The sequence below is a fragment of the Akebia trifoliata genome, chromosome 4 (genome assembly GCF_017979445.1).
Source record: "Akebia trifoliata isolate Shusen 1 chromosome 4, ASM1797944v1, whole genome shotgun sequence".
Taxonomy (NCBI): domain Eukaryota; kingdom Viridiplantae; phylum Streptophyta; class Magnoliopsida; order Ranunculales; family Lardizabalaceae; genus Akebia; species Akebia trifoliata.
In genome coordinates this window covers 3,272,891-3,294,584 of record NC_141378.1, presented here as the reverse complement: position 1 = coordinate 3,294,584, position 21,694 = coordinate 3,272,891, and the positions used below count along the sequence as shown (strand labels likewise).

Sequence of the window (21,694 nt, the reverse complement as noted above, 5' to 3'; positions counted from 1 at the left end):
AACAATTTGGCTCATTTGGATCATTTCAAGACTCATCTGGATTGGACTTTTGAATCACATTCGACTCATAACCAATCAGGTAACTTATTCAACTGGGTCCTTATTAGTTCGGAACCACATTGGATCTCAATCATAGTCACGAAATTATCTAAAATTTTCAAAATTTTCGTAAAGTTTTCAAATTAGGGGTTAACTAATTAAATCGATGAATTAATTGACAAATTAATCAACGATTCCTCGATGTATTGATTTGCTTTTACAAATGATCTATCAATTGTCAAGTTACTTGCATATAAACTTGAAAGGTGTGCTCGTAATCATTATCAGAAAATGCATATATCATCAATTTGCTCTTGGGATGTCATTTGTTCCCAAGAGCCAGACTTGATCCCAAGTTCTATGAATTTAACAAGTGTTCATCTATCAACATATATCTTAGACTCTATATAATTCTGTTATTCTCTCATTGCATGGATATCTTGAGTTAATAAACCTAATTTAATTTTCCACTAAGCATTTTCTAGAAAGAGATCATCAAATATTTTAGACTAATAATAAAATGACTCGAAAAGCATATGTGGTCTGTACTCGATTGACATGACAAGTGCACAGAACCGTAGACTTTTCCTTGTGTATTTTGAAGAAAAATATCTATAGTTCTTTGCACTTGCCATGTTAATCGAGTACAGATGGAATACCTTTTTTGAGTCAGATTATCATTACTCAATATTTTATGTTCATCAACTGGAAAATTTTCCCTTCCATGACGTGTCTGTCTCTAAGGGCTTTGCATCAATATTTCTATGCTTTAAGTTCCCATCAAACTTGGCTTTCAATGGATAGTTGAAAATTCGAATTCAAAAAAATCAGATATTATCCAAATTTTGCAGATATTGGATTTGAATTCAGATAATTTTATATATTTGAATCCTTATCGGATATGGATTTGAATATTAACATTTCAAATCCGATAATATTCGATTCAAAATAATATATAATATATATTATTTTATTTGATTATTTATTACATAAATAATATAATATATAATAAAAAAAATTTAATAATGAAAAATTAGTTAGATAAGAAAAAATTATATATATATATATTTTTAATATATATATTATTTGAATTCTAATCGGATATTATCCGATATCTGATAAGATTATCTCGGATTCGAATTCGAATAGAGTTTTAGAACTTCCATCTTGAATTTAAATATTAGATAAGAATTTCGAATTTGGATTCGGGTATTATTGTATCCGAACCAATAAAGCATCTATTTTAGATATTATAAATATGGGAAATGTTCAGCACCCTAAGTTTTACCACACACTTTAACAAACGTTTTTTGTCCTACATGGGTTAGAAGTTTTGGAATGGGCTGATTTTTGGTGAGGATGATCTCTATGATTAGAAGATCATCCTCCCCAAAAATCAGCCCATTCCGAAATGTTTAGCCCCATGTTTACACGTTGAAAAATCGTGGACCGTCCATTTTTTGTAAATCAATTTTGATGGGGTTAGAAGTTTTGGAATTAGCTGATTTTTGGTGAGGATGATAGAGATCATCCTCACCAAAAATCAGCTCATTCTGAAATTTCTAACCCATGTAAGACAAAACGCGTTTGTTAAAGTGTGTGGCAAAACTAAGGGTGCCGAACGGGACCCTATAAATATATATATATATAGAGAGAGAGAGAGAACATTATTGTGACGTCATCATAGCATCGAGTAGTCCGCGCTAACCTGCGCGCGAGGGTACCTTTGGAACCCCTAATGGAATGCAGGATGCAAAGCATCTGAAGAGGTTTGTCTGCCATTTCACCATAAATAAAGTGTCGCATTGTCGCACGCCTGCCTTCGACAGTTCAAGATTCCGTCACCACTCAGATTCTATTTCACTTCTTTTTATAATGAGACAGTTTTATTAACACACCAATGTTTGCTTATAACACATCAAACTATATATAGAGAGACACCCGGCAGACCCATCTCCCTTCGAATTGTCACTTGAAATTCTGACAACCCCAACGGAATCTTACTTTATCAAATTATTGTTACCTAGCAAAGCTTAAAGAGGTGATCCACGTCATAAAATTTAAATTGAGATTGTTAATTTATTATTCAAAAAATCAACGTCTCAAGGTAATAAAGGAAAAAAGTCTAAAAAATTTGAAAAAAATAAATAAAAATAAAAGATTAATTTTCAGAGTTGAATTTTAATTTTAAATTTAGTAGTCCTCCATTTTCAACCGCTTCAATCAAGTTCAAAATATAATATTCTTTTAATTTATTCTTTTGAATATGAGCTTTTTCATAAAATATAGATGAATGGGGTGTTGGATTTCCAATTTGATAATCCATGTGGGCCTAACATCCTTGGTAAGATTTGAAATCTTACAAAATTAGTCACATTAAAATAAGGTTTGTGAGAGTAACAAACTTGATAAAGTAAGGGAGTTTGTAATAAAATTGTAACAGATAGGTCTACCCAATAAATCTCTCAACTATATATATAATCATTTAAGGGTTTTGTTAACACGTGCCTAAAGGCACATGTTTAGATGCATTAAATACACCTTGAAATTTGAATTTCCTATATAAAATACACTCAAAAGTTTTTCTTTTCTACCTGTAATTCTCTCCAGTACTTATTTTCAAGGTAAATATATTTCACTTTAACCTATGCCTGTATGGCAAGGGTACACACATTAACAAGACCCATCATTTAAGAGCAAATTACCATTTCGTGTGTTAAATATTGCAAAATTTCAAGTGTGGTAGATTGTTTATTTTAATTCTCAAAACATGTTTATTAGTAAATTCGTCACTTTTATAACCAACAAATTCATTGATAAAATATTAGCAAACTTGTTATTAAAAATATCAAGGGCATTTGACTTTAACATTACCTATGATCTTACTGGTAATTTAATAGTGAGTTCGCTGATTACAAAAATTACTTTGAAATTTACCTACGGTCTCATTGGTAATTTATCAACAAATTCGTTGATTGTAAAAATGACGAAATCGACAGTGTATCAAAACTTGAATTTTGTCATAAGTTGCACACATTTATACAAAAATTTCGCATTATTTAATTTCAAAAGGATTGGTGTATTGTAAGTAAAACTTGATGTGCCAGAAGAATCTATGTTTCATAATGCATCAAATAATTAAATTAAACTTCATTTTTATAATATAATAATTATATATGTAATAGTACTTATTATTTAAAAAGAAATGATGTCAAATAGTACTCACAGATCCACGAGTGGCGTGGTCTCATTATACACATAAGTGACTTTTTCAATTCTATAATATATGTTTGCGAAACCTTATGTTTTAATCATTTAAATCAACTATTGCATTGTCATCATTGTTACATCGTAACTATTTTATTTGTATAATAATATATTAAGCTAAGTCACCAAGTTGAATCATTCTTCAAAACCACCCATGTACTATTTTTTATAAATATGTCTTATGTTGTCTAAATTTATCTACTTTAATGCAACAAATCATGTCTAACTACTCATATCTTTTTATAAAGTTGGCTTTTTTGTTTTGAAATTTCAAAGTGCCATAAGTATTATTTTGTAAAATTGATTAGTGTCAAAAATAATTCCATTAGATACTCTCATCGAGATCTTTACATGATACTATTAATGAATATTTTATTTAATTTTAAATTAATATTTTTATTTTTATTTTTATAATGTTCATAGGAATTTGATTGTCAACTATACAAATTTATATATATATTTCATCTCAAAATGCCTCAAGACACGAGGCACAAATTAGTGGGTCACTACCATCATCTTTGACAATATCTTTTAGCTCACTATGGTATGATGCAAGTGAATTCTATTTGAATATCAAAGTTAATTTTCTAATCAACAAAGTATACACTTAGAATATAAAATATTAAGGTTTCTCTGCCTAATACAGTTGGTTAGGAGTTTTAAGCGTGATTTCAATTTGAATCATCCTAACTAGGGCTGCCTTGTAAATGCTTGGCACCCATCCATGAGGGGTATGCAATGTTGTGAATGTTCGGGTTTGATCTGTTGTGGCTATCATCTCTGTCGTGCTAATTTAGCAAAACATGCATCAAATTTTGTTTAATTCTCAAAATGAGGCACACAAAAAAAAAGTAAAAGTTCGGGTGCAAAAAAAAACTATCTCATTATTTGTTAGGTTTAATCTATTTTTTAGGTTTAAGATTTTATATGAGCCTAATCATAATTGTAAACAACTACTAAAATTATTTGAACGGGTGTCATAATGTTGAGATTATAATTTGAGCCAAACCTTTGTGTTTTAATTCTTTTGGAGGGGGGTGATCAATAATTTAAGAAATTGAGATGGAATAATTAAAATGAAAGGTGCCAATAGTAGCTCTCTAAATTTTTTTGGGTGCCAATAGTAATTCTTTAATAATTTAAGAAATTGTGGTGTAATAATTCAAATCTTTCCCAAAAAAGAAATTGATTTTATCATTATTTTTTATATAATTATCACAAAAGTCAAATTAGAATAATATTTTTTTGATTTTTTTTATGCAATTCAAACAACAAAAATAATTTTTCACGTTGTACCCAAACAATAGAATAGGATTTGCTTGACAAATCATTTGCCAACTAAAATTTTCTTTGCAATCAAACAAACTCTTAATTTCTTGTTCATCTTCCCTAAACCTTAGAAGGATAAATTTATCATCAACACTATCTCAAGAAAAGGAGCACTTATGAGGACATTTGGCTGCGACAAATTTCAATTGACCTTTCCCACTTGATTTTTTCTCAACTTATGGTGGAAAGCCTTGAGTCAGAATGGTTAATTTCCATGTTGGTTGTTTAACATTGATTTCTAACATGGACTTGGTTTTCTATGTTGTTTAGAAAATCTCATCTATCGTAGAATCTACGAAACGTGGCAGAAAAATTCTAAGAAAACTTTGTTTTAATTACCTTGACTCAGATATATTTTCTCAAATGAAAAAGCTATTCAAGAGAATAATGCTCAAGAGTTATGAAATATAAGTCCAATACCCAAATCAACAGTAAAAAATAGAGAGAAAGAGAGGGAGATTTTATTGGGTCGATCCATTACATTTTTACAAACATGACTCCCCCAATTCATTTTTATAAATATATTCTTGTAATACCTATATTTAGTTATCTATTGACATTTTTAATAACTTTTATTTTTTATTTTTTCAATTTTTGGGCTCGTTGTTACTTTACTAACACGTGATTCCAAATAATCATTTATAGCCAAAGTATTCAATGAGAATTTTTATTCTTAAAGGATAAATAAGAGCTCGAAAATGGAAAAATAGGGTACATTTTTATTACCCCTATGTGAAATAGGTGAAATTAGGGTTCTAGCAAAATGCAAGATGAGATTTGCTCCTTGGATTTTTATTGATCCAATAAAGTTCTTATCTAAAACATTTGTTCCATATTAACAAAGACTATTAAAAATCTAAAATACCCTCAAATATTTGAAATGACAGAAATATCATTACTTGAGGGTTCGATCAATCGACTATCTCATTCACCTTCTTCATTATTTTCACTGTTGAAAAGAAATGACGAAGAAATCATAATTCCTTTGAATTTTTTTTCTTTGATATTATCCATAAATGAGTTGATTATAAACAAGTTTTCATCGTTTTCAATTTAAGAATAACCCAATACTTTGAATCTTTACATGCAAAACATTTTTTTAATTTATTTTAAAAAAACTGATTAAATAAAAATAAGTATAAATTAGTATTAAAAAAATCCGTCTATAAATATATTTGTTAGTAGTATCCTCTTGCGTGCATAACAAAACTGTTATTTCCTTTATTTTTTCAAACAAGTGAAGTTAATGAACTCAAAAAAGTCGAAATAACTACTTGAGCTTTCTCTCCTCCACCCATTATATCAAAAATTGTGTCTTAAATAAGATTAAACGAACATAAGATTCGTTAATAGTAAACCCTTTTCTTAAATGGTAGAGTTTCCAAACAAAAATAACAAATCCTCTTCTCTGTATTAATTTCACCGAAACAATTATTTAAGCAAAGGTTAGATGATGATAAGAAATTTTAATTCATCATCATCCTCTCAAAGAAGATGAACTTTAAATTTTGGATCCAATGAAACGGTTTACAAAAATTTAATATAATGATAAAAAAATATATTATTTTTTTAAGGAAAGTATATGAATGACATTTTTTAAAATAACAACTATAAGAATATTTTCGACATTAAAAAAAATACGAAATCCTCAAAATAAACGTTGTTAACAGACATAATGGTTCAATGAAAATATAGGGATAGACTTTAACTTGCATTTTTTTTTGGGGCGGGGGTAATCCTAATTTCCCCTATCTGGCAGGGGGGTCTTACGAAAATAATCAGCAAAATATGATGAAGAAGGCGGTTTGGTACTTTCAAGTATACCAATAGGTGAGTCGTCTCGACCCTCGACGCTTAACTTGGAGTTAAAAACGAAAAAAAAAAAAAAAACAAAAGCGTTAATTTACGTTAAAACGGAAATCAATTTAAGAGATCTTTTGCACCGCGTCCCTTCCATTTCCAGCTTCTCATTCTTCCCTTCTCCGCTATTCCTCCTCTTCTTCCATCTATTTCAGTCTTTTACTCTTCCCCTTCTCCATAGAAAAATAAAAAACCCTAATTCTCCAATTCTTCGAATTTCTCAGATCCAAGATCGCATTTTCGAATCTTCTTGCATACAGCTCTGTAATTCCATGCGCTATCGCAGTTTTTCTTCGACTTACGGGTTCGATTTTGATTCTTCTATGAAAAATCTGAGTTCGAGGCTCTATTGTTTGTTTTGAGTGTTGGAATAACAGGTTCTGACTTCTGATTCAGGTTGTTTTGCTTGTTCGCTTTAGGAATTATTGGACTCTGAATCTCTGTAGTTCGATTGATAACTGTTAGTTTCTGTGATCTTTTGCGATTTTTTGAAGTTGTGGAGTTGAAGTGAGGACAAATGATCTCATTTACTTGCTTGTTCGATCTGAATTGTTGTTCTGGTGCAGAGTTGGTGTGAGGTTTGAAAGTTCAGAAACATAGACTGTGTTTCAGAAATGGAAATTGTGTTGTTGTTCTGAGTTGTGTGGTTTGGCTTTGGTTTACTTGATTTCGTTTGGGATCATCATGGCTTTGGAGTTTAGCTCCGTTTTCACTAAATTGGGAATAGTGACCTCGTCTGATTACGCTAGTGTGGTTTCAATTAACATATTTGTGACGCTTCTTTGTGCTTGTATCGTGATCGGTCATCTATTGGAGGAAAATCGATGGATGAATGAGTCGACCACTGCCATTGCTATTGTGAGTTTGTGCAATGGCCTTAGTCTTTAATATATATATATATATATGTATGGGGGCGGATCATGGGACATATGTAAAAACAATGGTTCTTCAAAATATGGGTTAGAAGTTTCGGATTGAGCTGATTTTTTGTGAGGATGGTCTCTATGATGAGAAGATCATCCTCACAAAAAAATCAGCTCAATCTGAAACTTCAAAGTCCATCAAAAGCGGTTTAAAAATTATTGGTAAAAAATTGACGGTCCACATTCTACATCACTTTTGATGGGGTTAGAAGTCTAAGATTGGACTGATTTTTTTTTTTTTAGGATGATCTTCTCATCATAGAGATCATCCTCACAAAAAATCAGCTCAATCCAAAACTTCTAACCCATATTTTGAAATTTTATTATTATTACATTGTTTTTACATATGTCCCATGATCCGTCCCCTATATATATATAATTAGTGTTTGATTTTGGTAAAATATATTTGATGGTCTATGGATTGATGGCAGGGTTTGTGTACTGGAGTCATCATTTTACTAACTACGGGAGGAAAAAGCTCGCGTATTTTAGTCTTCAGTGAAGATCTTTTCTTTATATATCTTCTTCCACCCATTATCTTCAACGCTGGGTATGTTGAGTCGCCACCACCTCCTGTTCTTTTTAACGGGAAAAGATCCAATTTTCATAATAGCATTTGACTTGATTTTTGTCTTTTTAATTCATGCTACACAATACATAAATTCTCTATTGAAATCTTAAAGCTACTTCACCAAATATTTCAATTTTTATTGTCATTGCTCTTGACATCTGCCACTAATATTTAAAAATATAATGAATGGGGAATTCTCATAAAAATTGAATATTGTAGTCTTTTATACCCGTGAATGTGTAGACAATAAGCGACAGCCACAATATTTGTGTAAACTGAACAAAATGCTGAAATTTAAGTCCTGCTCTTTGGTATGGTATGTTGTGGAAGACGTGTTAATGTGTGTTATCTTTCCTCATCCCTACTAATGCTAGTATGATTGTATATTTGCCTATGAAAGACACATCTGTTAACTAGAGCGATTGATATCACACTCCAGGAACATTGAAAGTATCAAAAAGTTTGTTACTTGGCACCAAGGTTTAATCATATCAATTGAATGTTTGGGTTACTGAAAAAACTGATACGGTATCGGTTGATACATTCGATACATACCGATTCATTCCCGAAACATTAAATGTTTCGGAGTCAATGTTTCGCATCAGTCTTGGCCGATACCAATAAGTATCAATCGATACATTCCGATATTTTAAACCATGGTTGGCACCAACTAAATCCTCATCATCAACAAAGCCTTATTCTAACTTTCAAGTCGGTTGAACGAATCATGTTCCTCCATTTAGTTCTAAGTATACGCCTTTCGTTAATTAAAGCTTCTTCATATCTGCTATTAACACCCAATCCACTTACTTTTGGTCTTTCTCTTGCTATTAATACCCAATCCCATCAATGACAATATCCTCATCCTTGCAACAATGGTTTTGTGAGTAAGTCCTTCTCATTGCCACTTTATTTTACAATTTTTGTTCTAGTTGTTTGGTATGTGCTGGTCATATAATATGGAAGCACTGGAGTTCATATTCAGTTTAAACACCCAGCTCTAATTCTATGGTAAACGTCTTCCTTAATCTCTTCATCTCGGTGGTAATAAAACTGAGGTTACCTAAATGGCCGCTTTTCAGTATTTCTTGGCCATTAATTTTTATATGTGCATATGTGCATCCTCTCTAAAGAATAACTTTCATACATATAAAAATAAGGGAAAAAAAACTAATCTTCCTGCAACTATATTTTCTATATTAAATAGAGTTAAACATATATCTATCATAAATTGGCTATTAACTTTTTTTATTTATATTATTCATGAGTTAATCAGTCATAATTTTAGAATTGTGTAATCTAACTTACATCATCACATGCTATGTACTACATAATTTTAGAAGTTTCAAAATGAGCCAATTACATTGATTGCAAAGAATCTCGTATGATACGGGTAAGTGGAAGAGATTTCATGGCATTTTATAACATAATTTCTTTCTCTCTCTTATTCTTTGGTTTTTACATCTCTACGTATATTTTTATTCTCATTCTTTTTTTCTTGGACTTCATTTGTGGTGGGACTCCACTATCCTATGTTTCTGCCTGGCCGAGATTGCTTGCTTTTTATTGCTTAGACCTCTCCCCTCCTCTCTCTCTCTATCTCTCCTTCCCCCCCCCCCCCCCCCCCCCCCATGTTGACCATATATCATATCATTTGACGGTTATATATTTTTTTCCAAGTGATGTGTTTCCTCTTCATAGGTATAAAGATTAAATGTTTGTATTTCTTCAATTATTCTAATTGGAAATTGATTGTCCATGGAAGTTTTCACCTCGTCCAGAGAAATTTTGTCATTTAGGTATTATTTATTTGTCACAAAGAACTAATGGCAAAATTTCACAAAGAGGCACAAACCTCTCTGGAAAAATAAATTTTCTTTTGACTTGCTAAGAGATCGATGTGTTTAATCCATTTCATTGACTTGTTCTGGTTCTAGGTTCCAGGTGAAAAAGAAGCAATTTTTTCGTAATTTTATGACAATCATGCTATTTGGGGCTATTGGCACATTAATATCCTTTGGCATCATTTCAATAGGTATTTTCTTCTGCTTTATAGATATCTTTTATGTGTTCGAGGTCATTCTTAGAATGCTTTATTGCTTAGAAAAAAGTAGAGGAAAATTTTCAAAATAAACATCCCAGCTATAACATGCTCATCTAGATATCAGTATCCAAAATGTATGGGTTTATCAGTTCTGAATATTAATTATGGTCACATTAGTTTCTCATGATTTTCTCCAATCCATGACTTAGGTGCTAGACAAATATTTAAAAATATGGACGTAGGTACCTTGGAGATTGGAGATTATCTTGGTACTCTCTTTATTTCACTCACTTCTTATCTCCCCTATATTTTATGCTGTCTTTTGCTTTAGTTCACCTTTTTTTGTGCTGTCATCTGTATCCCATTTGATTACTTTCAGCCATTGGAGCAATCTTTTCCGCAACAGATTCTGTTTGCACATTGCAGGTATGGAAAGACTTAAAAAGTTGTGTATTGTTTGAACTACTCAAAATAGGAATAAACAAAAACTATAGTTTATTTCATTTGCTGGTACAGGTGCTTAATCAGGATGAGACACCTCTATTATACAGTTTAGTCTTCGGGGAAGGTGTTGTTAATGATGCCACATCAGTGGTACTTTTTAATGCAATCCAGAGTTATGATCTCACTCACATCAATTCCAGCACTGCCTTGCATTTTGTTGGCAACTTCTTATATTTATTTACCATAAGCACATTGTTAGGAGTGTTTGTAAGTCTCTCTCTCTCGCTCGCTCGCTCTCTCTCTCTCTCTCTCATGTGTGTGTAAGATAAGCTTTCTTCTTTTTCTCTTGCAGACTGGTCTACTTAGTGCATACGTTATCAAAAAATTATATTTTGGCAGGTTTGTTAATGACTCCACTGTTTACTTCTTATAGGCTATATCTTTAGAGTTATGTTTTTGTATTGGAAAATTTCTTTCTCTGTGTACCAAGTTAAATGCTGTTTTTGTCTCATTATGTTGTAACTTTCAGTGTTATCTTTACTTTTGGTACTTGGTATTTGGTAAAACAGTTTCCCTTAACATTTTAGGAGGTAAAAATTGTAGTGATTACCCTGTAGACTGCAGACTGTCTACCAGCCTCAGTGTAGCACATGTGGTGCATGTGCAAGAGAGTAGAACCTACCATTCTGCAAGGCCCCACCCTGTCTATGTATATCACATTTGGCACATCATCCTTGTAGTCTAACTGACACCACCTTCGTTTTTTCTTTTTTCCATAAAAGCTAAACTCCATGATCTCAGTGAAGGTCGTATGTTTGTTATCCCAATAAAATTATAATGGCTAAGTTCTGACAAATTCCAGGCACTCTACTGATCGTGAGGTTGCGGTGATGATACTTATGGCTTACCTTTCCTATATGTTGTCTGAAGTAAGAATTTTATCTATTACACTGTGGGAAAAACCCTCACCCCGTTTTTATTTCGAAGAATCCATTTAGATTGAATATCTCAGCTCCAGTTTCTTACGCCAAATATTGGCAAATTCATTTTTGATTTCAGTTGTTCGATTTAAGTGCCATCCTCACAGTGTTCTTTTGCGGGATTGTCATGTCACACTACACCTGGCATAATGTGACTGAGAGTTCAAGAATCACTACCAAGTATGTCAATCTTTTAGAAAGCTATTCTAACCATTTCAATGGCATTTTTGTTCATGTTATTTTCTCTTGCCAGGACCCTGTTCAAACTAGTTGTAATACTAGTGTTGCAGTTCTGATGTCTTCTATTTTGTAGGCATGTTTTTGCAACAATGTCATTCATTGCAGAGATATTTATCTTCCTTTATGTCGGTATGGATGCATTGGACATTGAGAAGTGGAAAGTTGTTAGTAGTAGGTATGTTCTAAACTTATGTAGTTGTGTAACTGTTTGTTATTACCAAAGAGTGTATTTGCCTTAAGCTCATCTTCTTAAATGTATGAGCATTGATGAATATTCCCATGCCTTATCCCAGTCCTTCCATCCATTTACATCCTCCAGACATTAAGTGTCAACCCTAAAGATTATTGGCATTTATGTAAGGCACATGAAAGAAGTGGCTTGTTGTATAATAGTGTTCATTAAGTTCAAACTTTGGGTGACTAAGCACTGGATTCCTCTTTTTGCAGTCCTGGAAAGTCAGTTGGGGTGAGCTCAATATTGCTAGGCCTGGTTCTGGTTGGACGAGCAGCTTTTGTTTTCCCTCTATCCTTTATATCCAACTTAACTAAGAAGACGCCTAATGAAAAAATCAACTTGAACCAGCAAGTAAGTAGATGGAGATATTATTGTTATTATATGAACTTCACCTCCTAAACCAACTGACATATTGAATCCCACAGGTTACCATATGGTGGGCTGGGCTTATGCGAGGTGCCGTATCTGTGGCACTTGCTTATAAGAAGGTAAAAATAAAGAAAATATTCTTGTTCATGTGACTAAGATGACACATGATTTTTATTCTTAATACACCATCTTAGCATGCGCACACACACACACACACACACATTTATAAGAAGGTAAAAATTTGGAAAACAAGAGTCCATGGCACTAAACTGTCCGTTGATCCAATGGATAGTTACCCCAATTCTTTATTTTTTAGAAAATATACTAGATTTTTGCAAAATCTATGCAGACAAAAAAAAGGAGTTTCTTAAGAAAATGCAATTCAGTTTAGTAAAAGAGTTAGTAGAGGACCAGAAAGAATATGGATTGCGGTAGTCTGCAGACATGACCACAGTATAATTAATAGAAGACATTGCTTTTGATGTTATGGGATGGTGGAACAAGATGCTTCCAGACAATTTTGGGACAAGGACTTTGATGATAGTGGTGAGTTTAGAAAAAAGTAGTAAGTTTGGAATTCATGATTCCGGAGCTGTTAGGGTTTATGGCTCACCGATTGTCAATAGTGGTTGAACAAAAGACCATCACGGAGAGGGGATGGGAATTTGTAGGTAGACTTTGTCTCTCCAGTGGTAGCTTCTCGTGGTCGATGACAGTGTTTGAGGAAGCTAGTAAGGATGCTAGGAAGCCCTTTATTTAGGAAATTGAGGGACAGAGGTACTCTTCTAGTGACCTAAAAGAGACCTTTTCTTGTCCATCACTAAGGGGAACCCGTAAGTGTGATTCCTACTTTTCAGAAGCTTTGGGATGCCTGGCAAACAAAACATGGAAACAATCTCAATGAAGAACGTTTCTGGAGAGAAGAGGGTTTTGGTCTTCTTATCAAGGAATGGAGCAGCGAGGTAGCGCGTGAAGTTAATTTGTTGGACATGTATTGGCAAACCTTAGGTCCAATCAATTAGAGACAATTTAATCCGAAGTATCCAATTTCTATGTACTCATTTGGAAGGAGCTTGGCCCTCTTCAGAAACTAAATTGGAGTGGGAGGTGAAGGAGTTTGTGCTCGCAAGTACAAGAGGTGTACAGATCCTTAAAGATGGTGAACAACTGTAACTCTTATTATAACTTGTCAAGGAAAGGAGGAAGACGAATCAAGATACTCGGCATCCCATTTCATCACTGGGCAATTGGAGTCTGCAAACCATTGCCTACCATTACGGAGGTCTTTTAGAGATATGGTAGTTGCAACGTTGAAGCTCAACAATCTTAGTGCAGTCAAGATTTCCATTGAGGATTCCCTTTTTTTAGTTGGTGATGGTTGATGAAGGTGTCATCGAATGTAGTGAAGGTTGACAAGAATGGCACTAATAACAATACCTTTTTAAAATACTTTGTTATCAAATAGAAAAAGTGGGGGAAAAACCGGAAAAAAGAAAAAGAAAAAAAACAAAGAATTTATGTTGCCTGCCTTTGTTTGTGTGTATGTATATATGTTATTCTCTTTTTCTGCTTATCTGTGTCTCTCTTCTACTGCAGTTTACACTGTCAGGCCATACTCAACTACGTGGGAATGCTATCATGATCACCAGCACCATCACTGTCGTACTGTTCAGCACAGTGGTATGATACCACATTCCTTTACTACTTACAGTAGCCATTAACATAAATGTTACTTGTGTCCATGCATTTACTGATTTGAACTCAAAACCCCACTGAGTGCCTTTCTTTTGGTTCATAGTTACCCATTGTACATAAGAGTATTGTGTCAGAGTCGCTTGGTCCACATCCGCAACTTACCCTCTCAAAACTGCAACATTTTTGAAGTAGGAATTAATCTTTCACCTTTTGGCTATTTGATGTTCATCAGGTGTTTGGGTTGATGACCAAGCCTCTTGTGAGGCTCTTGCTACCTCATCCAAAACACTTAAGCAGAATGTTGTCATCAGAGCCATCAACACCCAAGTCCTTCACCACCCTACTGCTTGGGAATGGGCATGATACCGAAGCTGATGTGGCTACAATTGACATCCCCCGACCAACCAGCCTTCGCATGCTTCTGTCAACCCCATCTCACACTGTCCATCATTATTGGCGTAAGTTTGATGATGCATTCATGCGGCCCATGTTCGGTGGGCGAGGCTTCGTGCCATTTGTTCCTTGCTCACCAACCGAACGAAGCATTCATCAATGGAGATGAGAGGACAATCCACCCAAAACGTATACATACAATAATATTAATTTATGGATCTGAAAAAAAAAAAAAAAAAAGCGTGGTATATGTGCAGTGGTACTGATTGGCTTATGAGGATTGACAAACTTTTAGTGTGAATGGTGGGTAGTGTAATCTATTTGGGCAGCTTATATTTTTATTTATGAATATTGCATAAATTTTTTTTAAGCACCATGGACCCTCAGTGTCTATAGGTGACCGGGCTGTACAATGAGGTTGTTCTTTTTTATGTTTTTTGGTGTTCCTTGTTAAACTACTTGTGCTTCCTGTAATTCTATCCATCATGATTTGCGTTTTATAATTTATTTATTTTCCTCTATTTTATTTTTTTATTTTTTATTTTTGGTGTTCCTTGGTAAAGTACTTGTGCTTCTTGTAATTCTATCTATCTATCTATCATGATTTGTGTATTTTTTTTTTTTAAAGCATTGACGACTCTGGTGCCTGTAACTTTCTCTGTTCTTCCAGAAGAATTGGAGCTTAGCTCTATGGGCAGGGACTTTGTCTAGGGCTTTTGTTTTAAAGCCCACTATTGAAATCCTGGCTAAAGCACGCACTTGTAGATAGGGCTTTCAATAGATTGGGTCTGGATTGGATCGGATCGAATTGGTATTAAATTACTAATCAAATAAGTTGTCTGGACTCGGACCTGATCTTATAAGGTATTGGGCGGGGTTTTATTAAATCTCATTCTCAATATGAAGATCCAAAACCGATCCAATAACAAGAGCGAAACCCGGTTTGATATTCAAATTCTAAATAAATTTCATATTTTTAAACAAAATATATAATATAATCGAATATTTTTACACATTCTATAGGATCCACGAAACCGATCCAGGTTGGTGCCCTTAAAAATTTTGACCTAACCCAAGAACACAAAATAGAAGGTAGAAACAAAGTATGTTGCAAAGAACAGAAAATAAGGAATATGCCACGTGTTTGTGTTCATAATTAGACTGGGAGTCTGATTACGTCTCATCTCCCGAGAGACTCAAAATAGAATCCTACCAGAAGTGGAAAGAAACCACACTTTAAAGGAAAGTTCAACTTAACGGCTTAGGAGGCAATCAATTTTCTAGGGATTCCCTTTGAAACCTGCATTGTATATCATCCCATCTCTACCGTACGTCTACTTTGACTCGACTTAGGAGTCAAATCAACCACTCTTCCCTCTATATAAGTCGATATAACCCCAAAACAAAATAATAAAAAAAAAAAACAGTACTGTTCGATTTGTCTGCAATGGGTCTCCTTTTCATATCTGAAGAAGATCAAACTGAGAGCAGTATCACCACCACCACCAACAACAACAACACTGAGAGCAGCATCACCACCACCACCACCACCACCACCACCAACAACAACAGGGAGATCAATGTCTTCACTCGAGTTCAGAAACCATGTCTCTTATTCTTCGAAGAACTCACTGGATCAATAACTCACGCATTGTTCGATCCCATCAACAAAATCCTAAAAACCATCGAAATCCCCGAACTCAGATTCTCAGTCCAGTGTCTCTCATCAGGACACGGATGGCTTCTCCTTCTATCGCGGCAAACTTCTTCTCTCTTCTTCTTCAATCCCTTAACACGTGTAAGAATCGAACTCCCTTATCGTAAAAACTACTTCGATGTCGCTGCCTTCTCTGCTTCTCCTACTTCAAGAGATTGCATGGTTTTCGCTATCGAAAAGCCGTACAATCGAACCCAAATCCACATCGATGTGTTACGTGTCGGCGATCCGAGATGGACTACTTCGACATATCAGAGTACCGGTTTTAGTACAGCGGTGCAAGCTATTTACTGTAACGGTATCGTTTACTGTACCGATTCACATGGAACGATCGGATCTTTTAATGCGGATACAGTTACGTGGAGTGTCCTGTACGAGTCGAAACGTCCAAGCGTGAGAAACTCGTACCTGGTGGAATCGGGTGGAGAGCTATTTGCTGGAGCGAGTGGTCATTCTGGGGATCTTATTGCGATTTATAAATTGATGAAGCGCGAAGGAGAGGAGGCGGTGGAGTTGGTGAGAGTTGAGGAATTGGGAGATGATACGGTGTTTCTCGGCCCATATGGTTCTTTTGCTTTTTTGATGAGATCGAATCAAAAGATGGAGAAGAAAGTTTTTGTTGCTGCCCATAGGTCTGATAGGAAGTGTGCGGTCTACAAATTGGATGGCTGTGATTGTAAAGAAGAGATGGTTTATTTGTCTACGAAGTTTGACTCGCGGTACACACCAATCTGGATCAATCCATCGAATTAAGGATTTTGATGATTATATGAGTTTTAGATATTAGGATTCAATTTCATTTAATGTTCCTTCTTTATAATAACAATAATATTAATTTAGTTACTTTAAGATGACTTGCCTAACTTGATATCATTCGAGACGAGATGTCAAAATAGGGATTTAATTTTTTCAATTTCTTTTGATGGGGGCTAAAAAATCACTTACAATTTTCAAAAACACTGGTAATAATCGATCTCATATTATTTTTTGTTTTATTATTTCTTTTGTGTTTTTATTGAGACCATGATGGAGGAAATTGTGACCATGAGAACGATGGTATAATTAACGTACTTAGAATCATAATCATTACATTTTTTTTATCCAATTCTTGTCGATCCTAGTTCTGGTTATAAAATAAGTGAAATTGGAACCACCAAGAAACACATTTACCCCATTGGTTCCCATCCTCAAAAATGAAGTGGAAAAAAATTATCTCAAATCAAATCATCATTATAAATATATAAAAATTATTTCTTCAAAAAAATTAATCTATAATCTTCAAACTATCAATTTAATCATTATTTGTTCCACTAAAGACATGACTTAATGTATTTTTTTTCAAAAATAAAAACTCATCTTCTTTACAAGTAATAAACCTTTAAAAGAGATGGCCTTATTTTAAACTTGAAAAATTTTCTAAGAAAACCTTAAATCATGTAATAGTATTAAAAAAGGGTCGTGATAATATGACGCCGCCTTTTGACACATGCCCCCATCACAGAACTATAGATCATTTGCCTCGGGATGCACAATAAAAAGATTTATAGTTACACTAAAAAAAATGTTGTCAAAATACCCACAAGTAGAACCTAAAAGGGATTTTCGATTTCGATTCCATTACATAGGTACCCGTGGACACTCCTAACACATAGACTTTACCAACTAAACTACCTGGCACCTTCTCTATTTTTTATCTTATTTTGTATATAGAATGGACCCACTAGTGGATAGATCTCTTCCATTCAAATTTGATCTGATCTTATGTAACCATCTTGAGAAGGTTTTAGAGAACGAATCCAAATACAAAAAACCATCTGGTGGATCCAGAGAACATCACCCAAGTTGGATTTGTGTGCATTGCAATTGGATCTGGATTTGTGCGTTCGGGTGTATTGGATCCGTTCAGATCACTCACTGTACAAATGCATGTGTACAACTTATGTAATCTGACCTGCTTATTTGTACATGAGTTGGATTCAGATTATATAAAATGGATCATGAATTGGGTTTGGATATTGTAATATGAATTTGAGTAGATTTCGGATCTGGATCTGGATCTGGATTGTTTGAATCCTTCGCGAATCGTGAGCATCTTAATTCTTACACTCCATCTCACCCCACGATGTCAGTCTTCCTTGTACATGCTCAAACAATGGTTTCTTCGCTTTACTTGCCTCTTGTTTCCTTGGCTTTTCTTCTCACCAATATCCCCCACAAGAACAATTACCCGCTTTAAAATGGTGGAAACGGTTACGGTCCCTAACAATTATTTCTCTTCCTTCAAGCTTAGACACCAGTTCCATGGTCCCATGACAATCCCCACAAATCCTCAAGTTCTTCACAATCCTGATTGGTGTTTTGGGTTTGGAACTAATGAGTGCAAATGTTAAGGCCAACTTCTCGCTGTGACGATATATTGCCTCCTCCCTATCCTCTTCATCCAAGTTCCTCAATATGGCTCCCGTGTCTGGCACATACCCCATTGGCTTGATCCGCTTCACAAGCTCATCCCAAGCTCCATAAATCTCTTGGAATCTCGGGTGAGACCTGTCCCCCGCAACAAACTCATGAACAACACCCTCAAGTTCAACTGCACTACATCCAGGAGTTTTTTTCACGTGTTGTGCCCTCATGCGTGCTCTGACCTTCTCAACATCCCCCCATTTCCCAACGGAAGCATACACATTTGACAAAAGTACATAATTACCATCATGTCTTGGGTCCAACTCAACGAGCCTATGAGCCGCTTCTTCAGCCAATTCTAAATTTTGATGTGATCGACACGCACTAAGCAGAGCCCCCCAAACAACCTTGTCAGGTTCAATGGGCATATTTCTGACAAACTCAAAAGCATCCTCTATCCGTCCGGCTCGACCGAGTAGATCAACAACACAACCATAATGTTCAATCCGTGGAACAATGCCATATTGGGTTTGCATCAGATCAAACAACGCCAAGCCCTTGGATGCCAGACCACCATGACTACTTGCAGTAAGTAAGGCTATAAAGGTTATCTCATTGGGCATCACCCCATTTCTTTCCATCATAGAAAAGATTTTGAATGCTTCATCTCCTTTCCCATGTATAGCCAACCCTTTGATCATTGCATTCCAAGAAGCCAAGTCCCTTGTAGTCATCCCTTGAAACATTCGACGAGATTGATCTAAATCTCCACATTTAGCATACATGTCGATAAGAGAAGTTTCCAAGAACAAATCCAACTCAATCCTGTTCTTCTCAATGTAAGCATGTACCCATTCACCCAAACCCAATGCACCCATTTGGGCGCAAGAAGTTATAATGCTAACCATGGTTACGCCATCGGGTTTCACCCCAACCCCGCACTCCGATTGCATCCACCGAAATAATTCAATTGCTTCCGCTGGTCTTTGGTTCTGTGAATACCCAGCAATCATAGCATTCCATGTCACAATATCTTTCTCGGGAATCTCATCAAAAATTCGCCTAGCATCATCGATTCTCCCAAGCTTAGCATATAGACTCAAGATTGCCGTTGAAACAGAAATTGAATTTACTAAACTTGCAAACCCAACAATCTGTTCAACCTCATCTTCAGATAAGTTTGCCCCACTCACAGCTGACACAACTGAAAGTATAGTGGTGTTGTCGGGTTTGATTCTGGTTTTCAACATTTGAGAAAAAATCGACAATGCCTCATCGTTCTGTCCATTCTTAGAAAACCCAGAAATCAAAGCGTTCCATGAGACTAAATTCCTCTCTGGCATCTCATTGAACAACTTTTTAGCATTTTCTAACTCCCCAAATTTCGCATAAGCACTTACCATCGTATTCCAAGAAACCACATCTCTATGAGGCATTTCATCAAAAAGCTTCCGTGCAGACTTCAAATCACCCGAACTTAAAAACCCAGAAACCATTATATTCCAAGAAATTGAATTCGGTTCGGAGATTCCCCGAAACACCCGCATTGCAAATTCATCCTTCCGGCACTTAAAATACATGTCCAAGAGAGAATTCAGCACAAAAACATCATCACAAACAGAATTACTCTTCACCAAACAGGAATGGATTTGCTGTCCAAGACTGAAATTGGACATGGCGGCACAAGCCTTGAGAACATAAGGGAAGGTGAAATGGTCTGGGGAGAGTTCTTTTTGCTGCAATTGTACATAAAAGAGGAGAACTTGTTCAAAGAAACAATTTTTGACATAAACCCTGAGCATGGAATTACAGAGGACGAGGTCAGGTTCTTGGACATAATTGAAGAGACGAGTAGCGTAATCTACAGTACCCGAAGCAGAACAAGTGGAGATCAGCTTTGTTATGAGAATGTTGTCTTGGTGAAGGGATCTGCGGAAGAGCTGAGCTTGGATTTGCTTGAGTTGGTGTAATTTGAGGAGAGGGTTTTGTTGCAGTAAGAAAGATAAGTGTTGCTGGTCTTTAGATCTTGGAACAAAGTGAGGAGGTCTTCCAATGGGATCTAACACAAAAGTCTCCATTAAAATTGCTGGTTCTGTATTTGTTTCCTTCTTATCTTATCTATTTGGAGGGAAATTTAAACTTCTCAACGTTCACTTGAACCAGATAACTGATAGCATCTGAAATGACTAAATTGCCCATTAAATAATTCAAAAGTGGTGAGGGAAATGGAGGCATTATCTATAAATTGAAGGGTACATTGGGTATCATATCAATTTTCATATTGTGGGTAATAAGTGTAATTGAAAAAAAAAATATTATTAGTATTATTTATAACTGGCTGGTATATGGGCTTTGCCCAGTCCATAGACCATTATCTTGTCCAAGGATTAGTCCTGGGGCACGTGCAATGCCCACTCATCACACACACCAGGTAAGTGAGGGTGCGCTCTGGCAGGTGGCCCCTAAGGAATTCATGCTCATACCGAGTATCGAATTCAAGACCTACGTGCATTAACCACTTATCAGTCCAAAATTGCCATTGAGCCAACCCCTCAGGGTTCAATGATTGACCTTATTATCCCTGTTGATTTGAGCTTGAGATGAATTGAGTTTCGGTGACCATCTATGTTGATTTGAGTTGAGTTAGAATGAGTTTCAGTACTGTGCAATTTTTAACTAGGGGTGAGAAACTCAATATGAAAATGTTATTGCTGCTGCCCGTTTGCAAGAAAATCAAATATTTTTATATAAATGATTTTTCAATGAGAGCAGAAAAATGTTCACATTAAACCATACTGAATTGAGAATTAGCACAGTTTCCAATCATCCTGAAACTTCCCAAACTATTTGGGTATGCATGCTTTCCAATTTGCCTTACCATTTTTTCGGTTCACCATTTGAATGTTGCTTAGTTTTGCACCACAAGACCCCTCCAATCTCTCTTGCTTGCTTTCACACCCAGTCCAGGTCAATCCGTACCCACAAAGTTTTGAAGTGAATTTCCAGCATTAGGACTAAACAGGACCAAGCAGAAGTAAAATTTTGCAACACATGAAACTGTGAAGTTGCCAGTAAGCCAAGCACAGCCCATATGTCAAGTACCATTTGCAGGAAACAAAGATACTGTGAAATACATGCAAGAATGGCTAGAGTTCATCGTGGGATCATCATAACCATTGGTACAG

At 35.1% G+C, this 21,694-nt stretch overlaps 2 protein-coding genes and 1 pseudogene across 6 annotated transcripts; 2 read left to right on the top strand and 1 right to left on the bottom strand.

The window, feature by feature from the left end:
• Positions 1-6,532: 6,532 nt before the first annotated feature.
• LOC147402994 (sodium/hydrogen exchanger 1-like) lies at positions 6,533-14,910 on the top strand. Of its 5 annotated transcripts, XM_086438426.1 has the most exons (16): positions 6,534-6,799; positions 6,892-6,955; positions 7,062-7,353; positions 7,850-7,968; positions 9,927-10,024; positions 10,243-10,302; positions 10,413-10,459; positions 10,550-10,744; positions 10,830-10,876; positions 11,340-11,406; positions 11,537-11,637; positions 11,771-11,872; positions 12,145-12,283; positions 12,358-12,420; positions 13,898-13,981; positions 14,229-14,910. In XM_086438426.1, the coding sequence occupies exons 3-16, from the start codon at positions 7,180-7,182 to the stop codon at positions 14,556-14,558; spliced, it is 1,626 nt and encodes a 541-aa protein (XP_086294552.1). In that variant the 5' UTR covers positions 6,534-6,799; positions 6,892-6,955; positions 7,062-7,179; the 3' UTR covers positions 14,559-14,910. The 5 variants fall into 5 exon arrangements, with proteins under 5 accessions (XP_086294553.1, XP_086294552.1, XP_086294549.1 ...); XM_086438423.1 differs by having other exon boundaries at positions 6,892-7,353; XM_086438425.1 differs by lacking the exon at positions 6,892-6,955 and having other exon boundaries at positions 6,534-6,891.
• Positions 14,911-15,052: 142 nt separating this feature from the next.
• Positions 15,053-17,004, top strand: LOC147402993 (F-box protein At3g56470-like). Its single transcript, XM_086438428.1, has one exon. The coding sequence runs from the start codon at positions 15,837-15,839 to the stop codon at positions 16,857-16,859; it is 1,023 nt and encodes a 340-aa protein (XP_086294554.1). The 5' UTR covers positions 15,053-15,836; the 3' UTR covers positions 16,860-17,004.
• Positions 17,005-17,690: 686 nt separating this feature from the next.
• LOC147402992 (pentatricopeptide repeat-containing protein At1g08070, chloroplastic pseudogene) lies at positions 17,691-21,151 on the bottom strand (annotated as a pseudogene).
• Between the last annotated feature and the right edge of the window lie 543 nt (positions 21,152-21,694).

Bases quoted from the DNA above. Each gene is read 5' to 3' on its own strand.
- LOC147402994 (XM_086438426.1), top strand. From the start codon at position 7,180: ATGGCTTTGGAGTTTAGCTCCGTTTTCACTAAATTGGGAATAGTGACC. The intron at 10,745-10,829 runs GTAAGTCTCTCT...TTTCTCTTGCAG, and splicing joins GCACATTGTTAGGAGTGTTT to ACTGGTCTACTTAGTGCATA. The intron at 11,873-12,144 runs GTATGTTCTAAA...CTCTTTTTGCAG, and splicing joins TGGAAAGTTGTTAGTAGTAG to TCCTGGAAAGTCAGTTGGGG.
- LOC147402993 (XM_086438428.1), top strand. From the start codon at position 15,837: ATGGGTCTCCTTTTCATATCTGAAGAAGATCAAACTGAGAGCAGTATC.